This window comes from Monodon monoceros, unplaced genomic scaffold (assembly GCF_005190385.1).
Source record: "Monodon monoceros isolate NGI ecotype Baffin Bay Population unplaced genomic scaffold, NGI_Narwhal_1 Super_Scaffold_6, whole genome shotgun sequence".
Taxonomy (NCBI): Eukaryota; Metazoa; Chordata; class Mammalia; order Artiodactyla; family Monodontidae; genus Monodon; species Monodon monoceros.
The window spans coordinates 2,904,648-2,918,239 of NW_021703783.1; the positions used below are offsets into that span (position 1 = coordinate 2,904,648).

The 13,592-nt window shown below is 49.0% G+C and overlaps 1 protein-coding gene across 9 annotated transcripts in view; it reads right to left on the minus strand.

Annotated features, from left to right (window-relative positions):
• DDX11 (DEAD/H-box helicase 11) overlaps positions 1 to 13,592 on the minus strand; it is a 73,793-nt gene that overhangs the window by 17,302 nt on the left and 42,899 nt on the right. For 7 of the 9 annotated variants that reach the window (XR_003791010.1, XM_029204324.1, XM_029204326.1 and 4 more), the window contains exons 2-5: positions 10,612 to 10,759; positions 6,975 to 7,223; positions 6,450 to 6,536; positions 5,997 to 6,145 (exon numbers count right to left, since the gene is read on the minus strand). Coding sequence is in view for 8 of the 9 variants with exons in the window: in XM_029204324.1 (XP_029060157.1) it covers positions 5,997 to 6,145; positions 6,450 to 6,536; positions 6,975 to 7,223; positions 10,612 to 10,755 (629 nt within the window). In the remaining variant the exon portion in view is untranslated. Of the gene's footprint in view, positions 1 to 5,996; positions 6,163 to 6,449; positions 6,537 to 6,974; positions 7,224 to 10,611; positions 10,760 to 13,592 lie in introns of those variants that run through there. The other 2 variants (XM_029204329.1, XM_029204328.1) reach the window with 2 other exon arrangements.

Here is a 13,592-nt window from a genome sequence, read left to right on the forward strand (position 1 = left end):
AGAGAAAGATGGGGGACGCGTAGAGCAGTTGGCATCTCAGCCCTGGGCGGGATCACAAGTGTTAGTTCTAATTCAGGCCCTGGAACCGGTGCCTCAGGGCAGGACTCTGAGCACCAACATGGAAAAGCCCAGGACCAAATGGTTTCACCGGTGAATTCTACCAAATAATTAAAGAAGGGCTTCCCTGGTGGCGCAGTGGTTGGGAGTCTGCCTGCCGATGCAGGGGGACACGGGTTCGTGCCCAGGTCCGGGAAGATCCTACGTGCCGCGGAGCGGCTGGGCCCGTGGGCCATGGCCGCTGAGCCTGCGCGTCCGGAGCCTGTGCTCTGCAACGGGAGAGGCCACAACAGTGAGAGGCCCGCGTACGGCAAAAAAAAAAAAAAAAAAAAAAAAAAAAATTAAAGAAATAATGCCAATCCTTCTCAAATGCTTCCAGAAAACCGAAGAGCAGGGAATATTCCCAAACTCATTTCATGAGGCCAGCGTTACTCTGATAGCAAAGTCGATAAGGGTACCAGAAGAAAAGAAAACTACAGGACAGTATCCCTGCTGAATACAGATGTAAAAATTCTCAACCAAAGCACATCAAATTCAACAGCACGTTAAAAAGATCATATTTCACGATCAAGGAGGATCTATCCCTGGGACGCAAGGATGTTTCAACATAAGCAAATCAATAAATGTGATACATCACATTAACGAAATGAAAGACAGAAAATCATATGATCATCTCAACAGATGCAGAAAAAGCATCTGACAAAATTCAGCATCCTCTCATGATAAATATTCTCAACAAATTGAAGAGAAGGAACATACCTTAACACAATGAGGCCATATGTGACAAGCCCGCAGCTAACATCACACTCGTAAAAGGCTGAATGCTTTTCCTCTAAGATCAGGGACAAGGGTGCCCATTCTTATCACTCATCCTCTACATAGTACTAAAGTCCTAGCCAGAGCAATCAGGCAAGAAAAAGAAATAAAATGCATCCAATTTGGAAAGGAAGAAGTAAAATTGTCTGTTTCAAGATAACAAGATTTTATATGTAGAAAACCCTAAAGATTTGACCAAAAAACTGTTAGAATAAACAAATTCAGTAAAGTTGCAGGATTCAAAAATCAACATACAAAAGTCGGTTGCATTTCTATAGACTAACAACAAACTATCTGAAAAAGAAATAAAGAAAACAATCTAATTTACAATGGCATTAAAAAAAATAAAATACTTAAGAATAACTTCATCCAAGGAGCGGAAAAATCTGTATGCTGAAAACTACAAGATTTTGATAAAAGAAATTGATGAAGACACAAACAAATGGAAAGATAGCCCGTTTATGAATCAGAAGAATTAATGCTACTAAAATGCCCATACTACCCAAAGGAATCTATAGATTCAACTCAACCGCCACCAAGATTCCAATGGCATTTTTTTTACAGAAATAGAGAAAACAATCCTAAAAATCATACAGAACCAGGAAAGACAGCCAAAGCAATCTTGAGAAAGAAGATCAAAGCTGGAGGTATCAACACTTCCTGATACCAAACTGTATTACAAAACTATAGTAATCAAAACAGTACAGTACTGGCATAAAAGCAGACACATAGACCAACAGAACAGAATTGAGGGCCCAGAAATAAACACCTGTGTATACAGTCAACTAATTTGAAAAGGGGGGCCAAGAATACCCAATGGAAAAAAGACAGTCTCTTCAACAAATGGTGCTGGGAAAACTGGATATTCATATGAAAAAGAATGAAACTAGACACCTATCTTACACCACTCACAAATTAACTCAAAATTGATTAAAGACTTAAATGTAAGAAACCTGAAACCATAAAACTCCTAGAAGAAAACATAGGGAAAAAGCTCCTTGACATCGGTGTTGGCAATGATTTTTTGGGTACAACACCAAAAGTACAAGCAACAAAGCAAAAATAAATAAGTGGGACTACTTCAAACTAAAAAGTTTCTGAACAAAAGAAACCATTAACAAAATGAAAAGGCGACCTATGGAATGGGAGAAAATATTTGAAAACCATATAGCTGATAAGGGGTTAATATCCAAAATATGTAAGGAACTCGTCCAACTCAATAGCAAAAAAAACACAAAAACCAAAAAAAACACCAAAAGCCACACATAATCCAATTTAAAAATGGGCAGGGGAACTGAATAGGCATTTTTCCAAAGAAACATACAAATAGCAAACAGGTATAGGTACATGAAAAGGTGCTCAACATCACTAATCGTCAGGGAAATGCAAATCAAAACCACAGTGAGATACTACCTCACACTTGTTAGAAAGGCTATGATCAGAAAGACGAGATAAATGCTAGTGAGGAGGTAGAGAAAAAGGGAAACCTTAGTGCACTGTTGGTGGGAATGTAAATCGGTATAGTCACTATGGAAAACAGTATGGAGGCTCCTCAAAACATAAAAGTACCATATGATCCAGCAATCCCACTTCTGGGTATTTATACAATGGAAATGGAGTCACTATCTCAAAGAGGTATCTGAATCCTCACATTCACTGCAATGTTATTTAGAAAACCAAGACATGGAAGCAACCTAAGTGTCCCCTGACAGATGAATGGGTAAAGAAAATACAGTGTGTTTTACATATACACACACACACACACACACACACACACACACAAAACGGAATATTATTCAGCCACTAAAAAAAGAAGGAAATCCTGCCACTTGCAATAATATGTATGAACCTTGAGGGCATGCTAAGTGAACTGTGTCAGAGAAAGACAAATTCTGTACGATCTCATGTACGGAATCTAAAAAGACCAAATTCATAGAAACAAAGTAGACTGGTGAATTGCTAGGGACTCGGAGGGGGAGGGTGGAGAAATGGGTGAAGGTGGTCAAAGGGTACAAACTTCATTATAAGATGTACAAATCCTGGGCATGTAATGCATGGTGACTATGGTTAATAATACTGTATTGTAAACCCGAAAGCTGCTAAGGGAGCAGATCCCAAACGTTCTCACCACACAAAAGAATGTTAAGTATGTGAGGTGATGGACGTGTTAAACCTTACGGTGGTAATCATTTCACAACATATACATATATTGAATCATCACTTAGGCATATTACAGGTCGAGTATAGGCAGGCCTCATTTTATTGCTCATTGCTTTACTGCTTTTTTTTTTTTTACAAATTGAAAGTCTGTGGTGGCAACCCTGCATCAAGCACGTCTATTGGCGCCATTTTTCCAACAGCATTTGCTCACTTAGTGTCTCTGGGTCACATTTTGCTTATTCTCGCAATATTTCAAACTTTCATTATTATTATATTTGTTATGGTGATCTGTGATCAGTGACCCTTGACGTTACTATTGTAACTGTCTTGGGTGCCCCGAACCACGCCCATACAAGATGACAAACATAACTGTTAAACGCTGTGTGTGTTCTGACTGCTCCACTGACCAGCCATTCCCCCATCTCTCTCCCTCTCCTTGGCTCTCCTCATTCCCTGAGACACAGTCTTGAAATTGGGCCAGTTAATAACCCTACAATGGCCTCTAAGTGTTGAAGTGATAGGAAGGGTCACATGTCTCTCACTTTAAATCAAAAGTTAGAAATGGGGCTTCCCTGGTGGCGCAGTGGTGGAGAGTCCGCCTGCCGATGCAGGGGACACAGGTTCGTGCCCCGGTCCGGGAGGATTCCACATGCCGCGGAGCGGCTGGGCCCGTGGGCCATGGCCGCTGGGCCTGCGCGTGCGGAGCCTGTGCTCCGCGGCGGGAGAGGCCACAAAAAAAAAAGCTAGAAATGAATTAAGCTTAGTGAGGAAGGCATATTGAAAGCTGACAGGCCAAAAGCTTGGCTTCTTACGCCAAAGAGTTAGCCAAGCTGTGAGAGCAAAGGAAAAGTTCCTGAAGGAAATTAAAAGCGCTGCCCCAGTGAACACAGGAATAGTAAGTAAAACGGTGTTATTGCTGATATGGAGAAAGTCTGAGTGGTCTGGATAGATCAAACCAGCCACAACATCCCTGTAATCAAAGCCTAATCCAGAGAAAGGCCCTAACGCTCTCTACTTCTATGAAGGCTGAGAGAGGTGAGGGAGCTGCAGAAGAAAAGCCTGAAGCTAGCAGAGGGTGACTCACGAGGTTTCAGGAAAGAAGCCGCCCGCATAACACTAAAGTGCAGAGTGAAGCAGCGAGCGCTGAGGTAGAAGCTGCAGCAAGTTACCCGGAGGATGTAGCTGAAGTGGCTACACCAAACGACGGATTTTCAGTGTAGACGAAACAGCCTTATATTGGAAGAAGATGCCATCTATGACTTTCATAGAGAGGAGAAGTCAGTGCCTGGCTTTCAAAGCTTCAAAGGACAGGCTGACTCTCTCGTTGGGGTTAATGCAGCTGGTGACTTTAAGTTGAAGCCAACGCTCATTTACCGTCCGAAAATCCTAGAGCCCTGAAGAATTATGCTAAATCTACCCCGCCTGTGCTCTGCAAATGAAACAGCAAAGCCTGGATAATAGCACATCTGCTTATGACACAGTTTATGGAATATTTTAAGCCCACTGTTGAGACCTACTGCTCTGGAAAAAAAGGTTGCTTTCAAAATATTAATACTCACTGATGACACACCTGGTCACCCAAGAGCTCTGATGGAGGCGGACAGTGAGATGAATGCTGGTCTCATGCCTGCTAACACAACATCCATTCTGCAGCCCACGGTTCAAGGTGTAACTTTGACTTTCAAGTCTTATTATTTCAGATATACGTTTGTAAGCCTTTAGCTACAGATGGACCTGGGCAAAGTCAATTGAAAACCTTCTGGAAAGGATTCACCATTCTAGATGTTATTAAGAACATGTGTGATTCATAGGAAGAGGTCAAAATATCAACATGAACACGAGTTTGGAAGAAACTGATTCCAGCCCTCATGGATGACTTTGAGGGGTTCAAGACTTCAGTGGAGGAAGTCACTGCAGATGTGGTGAAAACAGCAAGAGAGCTAGAATTAGAAGTGGAGCCTGCAGGTGGGACTGAACTGCTGCAATCCCATGATGAACTTTAATGGATGAGCAGCTGCGTCTTATGGATGAACAAAGAAAGCGGTTTCTTGAGATGGAATCTAATCCTGGTCAGGATGCTGTGAAGACTCTTGAGATGGCAACAAAGGATTTAGAAAATTACATAAACTTAGTTGACAAAGCAGCAGCAGGGTGTGAGAGGACTGACTCCAATTTTGAAAGAAACTCTACTGTAGGTAAAATGCAGTCAAACAGCGTCGCTACTACGGAGAAACTGTTTGTAAGAGGGGGAGTCAATCGATGGGGCAAACATCACTGTCGCCGTATTTCAAGAACCTGCCGTGGCCCCCGCAGCCCTCAGCAACCATCACCCTCGTCAGTCAGCTGCCACCAACACTGAGGCAGGACGCACCACGCCGACAGCAGAGGCTCAAAGGGCATTTGTGAAATTAAAGCACGAATGACGGGGAGGATTTCACGGGGACGGCGTGTCCTAGAAACGGCCCAGGTGTTACCTTCAGCGTTTCTAGTTCACCCAGGAAGTTACAGCTCACAAACTAGAAACCTATGAACCTAGACCAAGCCAAGCCTTAGGTGAAAAGAAAAACATGGGCTGAGGACACCTCGAGGGCTTACATCACAAGCCTCACACGGCCCAGTTTGGTATTAAGAGCCTGAGACTTAGAGCCGGGCCAGCGGAGGTTCAAATCGCCGGCTGGTGGCCTCGGCCAAGGCACAGCGTCCTGCTGGGCTCGGTGTCCTGGGTGCAGAGTGGAGACAAGAATACCACAGAGGGTAGGGAGGTGACACCTGCCTGAGCTGGCAGAGAAAGGGCCCCTGTCGTCATCCTTTGTGCCCCGAGGAGGGGCCTCGCCAGGGGAAGAGGGCAGGCAGCCGGGTTTCCGCCCCGTCGCTGCCCCACAAGTGACTAAGAAGCCAGGCCCGAGAGGAAGGAGCCCCGCGCAGCCACCCCAGGGCAGGGGATGCAGGGGACGCGCTCTCACCCGCTGGCTGAGACTTTCTCCTCGTCACTCTCGTACTCGGCGAGGACCAGCTCATCCTCCCCCCAGGCCAGCTGCTCGGGCCCCGTGCCTGCTGCCAGCATCTCCCTGCTCAGGCGGAGGAGACGCTCAGTTTCTTCATCTTCCTGTCTCTGCGGAGGAGCGTGGCCAGTGGGGAGAGAGAAAGAAACCTCAGCGCCAGAGCCCCACCCCCTGGCGAGGCAGCCTCTGGGGGCCAGGCCAAGGGCAGCGACACACACGCCATCGACACGGGCCTCACCCGACGGGTGTCAAGGCCCCAGGATGAGTCCCTCAGTGCAGGCTGCCCTGCTACCGGGCGAGGAGCACGTAGCCAGAGGGCACTGGGAGGGGCTGAGGTCCCGGCGCTCGCCCGGATCAGCTGCACCCTGAGGCCCCATGCAGGGGGATGCCACCCTGACACGGGCCGCCACTCACCATGCGCTTGGCTGCGAACTTGAGCGAAGCATTGTGACGGATCTGCCGAAGGCGCTCCTCTCGCTTCTTCCTCCTGACCTGCCCCTCCTAGAGGGGAGGGAGCCAGAAAGGAGACCCCTGCAGGAAGCCCCAGCCTCCCCCGGCCCCCATGCACCTCCCTGCCCTGCCAGCCTCCTGTCGGCCAAGCTGTCGAGCTCACTGCTGCGGGAAGTGTGCGCCTCCCTCCCGAAGCCCCACGCTCTCCATCCAGTGCAGCCCATAAGCGAGTCTGCAGCCAGGGAAGCCTGTGGCCAATGGCAACGGTGCGGTTCCTTTCCTGGGAAAGAATGGGAACCGCCAACCTAGGGAAGGCCTGGTGACATCAGCTTTCTACTGACAGCGAGGGCGCAGCACCATCCACCAGGGCGGTGGCCGGGGGGCTGAGTGGCACCGCGAGGACATGAGCTGTCCTGCTTCGGGATCCACCCAAAATCCTCCCGGAGGCCCCGTTTCCGGATCACCCCACCTCTCGTAACCCGATCTCACCTTTAGTCGGTCCACCAGGTCCCTTTCTTCTTTCTTCTGCACAAACTGAGTGACCCAGTCGGGCTCTCCAGTGGCCCTCGGGGAGCCTGGGCTCTGCTGGCAGGAGGGTGGGGGACACGGGGCCTGGTCCTTCCCATCGTTTAAGGGGTCGGCTCCGGCCTCAAGGAGACGCTTCTCCTCTTCCTGTTTTTTCTGTTCAAAATCGCGGAGCCAGGAGAGGGCCCCACAAATGAGACTTAAGGATTTTCCCTACGGGAAGAAAAACGTTCTCAGAAATAGAGGATGAGAAACGAAGCTTCCCTAATGACCTTTCCCGTTTTGTTTTTTTAAAGCTTTTTTTAAAAATTTATTTTATTTTATTTATTTTTGGCTGTGTTGGGTCTTTGTTGCTGTGCACGGGTTTTCTCTAGTTGTGGCGAGCAGGGGCTACTCTTCGTTGCGGTGCGCGGGCTTCTCATTGCAGTGGCTTCTCTTGTTGCGGAGCACTGGCTCTAGGCGCGCAGGCTTCAGTAGTTGTGGCACGCGGGCTCAGTAGTTGTGGCTCACTGGCTCTAGAGCGCAGGCTCAGTAGTTACGGCACACGGGCTTAGTTGCTCCGCGGCATGTGGAATCCTCCCAGACCAGGGCTCGAACCTGTGTCCCCTGCCTTGGCAGACGGATTCTTAACCACTGCACCACCAGGGAAGCCCACCTTTCCCGTTTTAATAAAGCCTTCGAGGGAAGTGTGACTTTAAATATCAGAGGGTGCTCTAAGACCAGCCTCGGAAAGGAAGGAAAAAGAAGGGGACTGGCAAGAGAATGGCTGGGGGAAAAAAATAGGAAAAAGGGAGAAATAAAAGTGAAATTCTTTAATTATATGGCTCACTGGTCCTCAAAGAATGAAAGTGGCTTATCAAGTTGCATATAAGTACTGCAGGTCATCATAATTAGAAGAATGGGAGAAACTGAATCAACAGCCCAGAAAATAAAGCCAAAAAAACGCACAGCCTGGAATCCCGGATACGACTTGCTGGTGGGGAGATGCAGCCAATGTGCGGACAGAAGGTGATCAGCCCCATGAGTCCCAGTGTCAGGAAATGTTAAAGCAAGCCAGTTGCTCTGGGGAGCACAACTGTTGGTTTAAAGACCAGAATTCTCCCCGTAGGTCCTTGATAATGGGGTGAATTGTGTCCCCCCCAAATTCACATGTTCAAGTCCTAACCCCCAGTGTCTCGGAATGGGACCCTACTTGAAAATAGGGTCATAGCAGATGTACTGAGTTAAGAGGAGGGTGGCCCTGACCCAATAAGACCGGTACCCTTGTAAAAAGGGGAAATGTGGACACAAAGGCAAGGAAGGCAGACGATGGGCAGAGCCGTGGAGAAGCCCGCCGTCCACACGCGGAGGAGGGGGCCTGGACAGCCCTGCTGACACCTCATTCGGGACCTCCGGCCTCCAGACTGTGAGACGATAAATTCCCGCCATTTTGCCCACTCCATCTGTGGTGTTTTGTGATGGCAGCCCGGGCAGACGAAGGTAATAATTTTATGATGAAGTGTGATACTGAGAGACCACTGGATGCTGTGAGCGGAACAGGCATAAGTACCTTAAAAACTACACAAACCTTTAAAAGACAACTATCGACTCTTAAAAAAGAGACAAAAGATTATTCAAGAAAAAAAGAGACTAAAAATATATAACTACACCAGGAAGGAAGCTCCATCTTATCTATCACAAGAAGGTCCCAATGACTAAAATCAATAAAGCGAGAAACAGCGGCATAAGCTTGTAATTTCAACATATTCGATCTAAGTGTATTTCTTTTATTCTTTTATTTTTTTTTTGCAGTACGCGGGCCTCTCACTGTTGTGGCCTCTCCCGTTGCAGAGCACAGGCTCCGGACGCGCAGGCCCAGCGGCCATGGCCCACGGGCCCAGCCGCTCCGCGGCATGTGAGATCTTCCCGGACCGGGGCACGAACCCGTGTCCCCTGCATCGGCAGGCGGACTCTCAACCACTGCGCCACCAGGGAAGCCCTCAAGTATATTTCTTAAGAAACAGTTAAAAGACTTAAAAGCACCTGCCCAAGGAACGACGTTTGATAAATGTGACTTTTTAAACGATAGGCACTGTTCTTTGAGTCAGTGTTTCACATGACTTTGAAGAGAGGAAGATGAGATGCTTAACAATGTCAGATGTGGCAGATGGTCGGATGGGGACCTGACCTCCTCGGGTCTAATTACAGGAAGTCGCTCCTGACCCTAACCAGTCTTTCGGTGGGGTGGGTCAGGAGGGGAGAAGTCCCATGCACTGGGTTTATTTATTTGTTTCCGGCTGCACTGCACAGCACGCGGGATCTTAGTTCCCCAGGCAGAGATCGAACCCACAGCCCGTGCAGTGCAAGCACAGAGTGGACCACCAGGGAAGTCCCCAGGTGCACTGGGTGTAAATGCAAGGTCGGATGCTGGTAGAAAGATGCTACTTGAAAAACCCCTCGGGCTTCCCTGGTGGTGCAATGCTTACGAATTCGTCTGCCAAGGCAGGGGACACGGGTTCGAGCCCTGGTCCGAGAAGATCCCACATGCTGTGGAGCAACTAAGCCCGTGCACCACAACTACTGAGCCTGCGCTCTTGAGCCTGTGAGCCACAACTACTGAATCCCACGCGCCTAGAGCCTGTGATCCACAACAAGAGAAGCCACCGCAATAGGAAGCCCGCGCACCACAATGAAGAGTAGCCCCCGCTCGCCACAACTAGAGAAAAGCCCGCGCGCAGCAACAAAGACCCAACGCAACCAAAAAAAAACCAAAAATACAAAAAACCCTCACTCTGCACAGTATCTTCATGACCCACGTTGTGTGAACTGGCGGAACGGAGCCTCTCCCACTCGTTGTATCTGAAGGAACAAAACGGAACAAGAGCGGCCCGTCCACCCTCTTCCTGCCCCAGGAGATCGTGTCATCCCAGGAGAGAGTGACACACTCCCGTCAGTGGATGAGAAGGAATAAGTCACTTTCCTTCGTTCATTCATTACACACACACAGCTTAAGAGCCCCGAGGCCGACAGTGCCAAGCTCCCCGCAGATGACAGGGACACAGAGGAGAGGACCTCAAGGTCCTCGTCCTCCAGGAGGTCACAGCAACACCCACACAGGCAGCTCGCTCTCACGCGGCACTTGCTCTAGAAGGTAATAAAGGGCAAGAGAGAAGTAGGAACCTAACAGTCCTCTGCGGCCAACCTCTAACAAACCCCCTCCTCCCAGGCCAGGAAGGAAAACTGAGGGGCTCTGGACTGGACCCCTCCGGCCCTCAGTAACCCGGTTCCTGGAGAGTAAACCAATATGTCGGATCTGTGGATAAGCCAGAGTAATTTCCACGTTTCTCAGCATCAAAGCGGTCATGCGCCCAGAAAAATCCGGAAGGTTTCAGTGCTACGGTCGTGGTTTCCATGGCCATTAAAATTCTCATTTGCCTTTAGCCTAATTTTTCTCAGACCCCGGGCCTGTGTTTAACGGCTTAATAGGCAGAAACGGACAGTACTCAGAAAGTACGACTTTGCTCAACCTCAAACCACGACCCTCTGCACATGCAGACAAGCACGCTGGCTCTGCCCTGTCGTCAGCGTCTCCCTAGACCCTCTTCAGGCCCCAAATACTTACGGTGCCGGTTGGACTCTCAAATATCCCAATCTTGCCAGCCTCCAACACCCGGTACAGCGCTGCCATGAAGTCTTTCTGGATGGCATAGGGTGTGAAGGGAAAAGGGAAGTGGACGCCACCAGCCTCCTCCGTTTTGTCAGCCATGGTCCTGGGGGGTAAAAAGAAAATCTAGTAGCTCTCTGATGGGCCAGGCAGTACTGGCCCGAGATCCTGAACGGTTCCTAGGAGGGGCCTCAACACTAGTCATGGACTTCCTCCCCAGGAGGGACATGTTTTGCAAGCAGAGGCCATGCTCCTTCCCTCACGTGCCTCCCCATGAGGCCTGGCCACGGTCGCTGTCCATCCAGGAACGTCCATCACAACAGGATAGGGGGACGCGGCCCAGGAAGCCCTGACGGAAACCCCTGCCGTTCCGCCCGCGTGCACACCTTTCTAAGGGCCTGGAGATTTCTTTTGGAGAGCCCATAATTACTTCTGCAGTCATTAATTTCTCTTCTCCCACATCTCCCAGCCATGTCTCCCAACATCGCAGGACAAAACTGCTTCTCCTGCCCCTGCTGTGAAGACCTAAGAGGTCGTGACCCACGGGCGGAGAAACCCGAGGTGCTCTTTCTGCATGTCACACACCCATCCCTACCCAACAGGCATCTTCCATTTGCATCTAATTCATCCCAGCCGCCACTTCCAGTACAAACCAGAGCCGCCCCCTAAGAGCCTTCCCTGGGGCCCCAGCCTGGAGGGCCCTCTGCACGGCGGCTGAGCCCTGGCTGGAAGGGCTTCCCAGAACTGAGGCCTCGGCACTTCTCTGCCCCTGCAAGCCCAGGTCTAAGAAAAACATCTCTGCTCCACATTTATTCCACGTTTTTCCTCCTCTTCTGACCCTGATCTCTCTGAGACAGCTTTGACACACCCCTTCTTCCTTTAGTCACCATCTTCCATCCGGGCCCCACTCTGTCTTTGGAAGTCACTGCTCTGAGCTATTTAGGCAGGCCCAGCTCACCTCAGTACAAATATGAATAAATCTAAATCCCATTTATGCCTTTGCTACATAACTGGCCTCAGGAAGACCAGTGACCACGTCAATTCATTGATCAGAGAAGGGAGTTGTGTGATGTTCTTCCAGTTAAGAGTTTAGGGGCAGTTAAAATGAGGACCGAGATGGAGAGATAACGATAAGAAGGATGACTTAAAACCAGGACAATTCAATCCAAGAGGGAAGTGTGTAATCGGAAACCCAGTAAAACGTGAAGGGAAAGGAGAACGGCCCTAACAAACTCTGAGCACCTGCCCTGTGTTAAACGCTCCGCAGGCCCTTCCACTTCTGGTGTCTCGTTTAATCTGTACAACACTGTAAGCAGATGGTCTTTGGATCCTGACGCTTACAGAAATTAAGTAACTCTTCAAAGACTCAGCTCAGAAAGGAAACCCAGGGATCCAAACCCAGGTCCACATGGCTCTGTTTGAGTCCAACTCATGTGTCTGCAAAAGAGAACTAGCATAAATAAAAGGGAGATTTACTGAAAAGATACATATTGAGAGACTGAGAATACAGATCACCTGGAAAAACCAAGAGCAGAAGCCACAGACAAGGTGGGACTTCCTGCAGACTAGAACTGCAAAGTGGTTCAGGTTTCAAGATGGATCCAAGGAAGCCCACCAACGGTAAACACCCGCGGATGCCCCGCGGATTCCCATTCTCCTGCTCCGTCATCGCGGGCCAGGTGGAGCCTGCCCGGCTTCCTCTGCTCGCTTGGCAGCTTCTGCTTTACCCCAAAGTCAGCCTGCACGCCACCTCTGCCTGCAGCCCCCTCGATCTCTGGCTTCAGCTCCCACTGCCAAGCGAAGTCTTTTCTTGTTTCGTAGTTCTAAATCCCAAGAGAAAAATCTGACCCGTCCCTCCTCTCCTTGTAAGACAGATCACTGGGCAGCCTAGAGACGGCTGGTGAGGGTGGGTGAGGGCCCCACCCTGATCCAATCAGCCTGGGCCTCGCACCTGGCGTCCCCGCCTGCTTGGAGTCCTCAACGTTTAGGACTCAGCTCAGCTCCTCAGAGAGGCCTCTCCCTGTATGCACACACACCACTCGGCTTAAGTCACTTTTTTATCTCATTGATCTGAAGTACTCTTTCTTTTGTTCATAGGTCTTAGCACTGTGCGAACTTATTTACTGTCCTCCCCCACTAGAATATGAATAGCGTAAAAGGAGGAACCTTGTCTGTCTTGTTCTTCCCTACCCCCAGCATTCAGAACAGGTGCTTTGGCACTCAGCAGGCATTTAGGAACAATTTGATGAATGAATGGCCAGCTTGAGGTGGGAGCCGTGGGGCGGGTTTCTGCTCCTCAGAAGGGTGGGGAGAGGAAGTCTATGACTGAAATATTTAGGCCGAGGGCCAGTTCTTTAATGGTTTCAAACTGCTTCCATATAACCTCACAACCCTATGTGGCCAGGATTTTTATTAGCTCTGTTTTACAGCTGAAATAACTAAACCTCAGAAAGGTTAAGTGACTTGCCCACAGTCAGTCAGCAAGGGCTTGAATCCAAGATTTGAAAGCACATCTGCCTCCAAGCTGTAGATTTCTGATCTTCCTCCCACCAGGGTAAGTAGGGTGGAAAGACTCAGTTACCAAACTTTAGAATGACAACAGGAAACAATACAGAACAAAAGTAATTATTATTCCACTTCTCCGTGGGTGGTAATTACGGATCTCATTATTCCAGGAGCAGCACAAGCTAAACCATAAGTTAAAAGAAGGGTTTAGCTAAATCCATGAATAATGGATATACTAAGTGCTATTAAGGATGTTTGGTGGAACTTTTCCCGACCTCTTCAGGCTGGCTGCGTGGACACGAGCTCCCACCCAAGTTCTCCCTAGAACTCCCCACCAATGTGAAGGCAAATCTCATGCTCATTAAATGGGCTAAGATACGTGAGAGCATCTCAGGGGCACGTTAGTCCTGAAAGTGCTCATTTTCTTCAGTCTT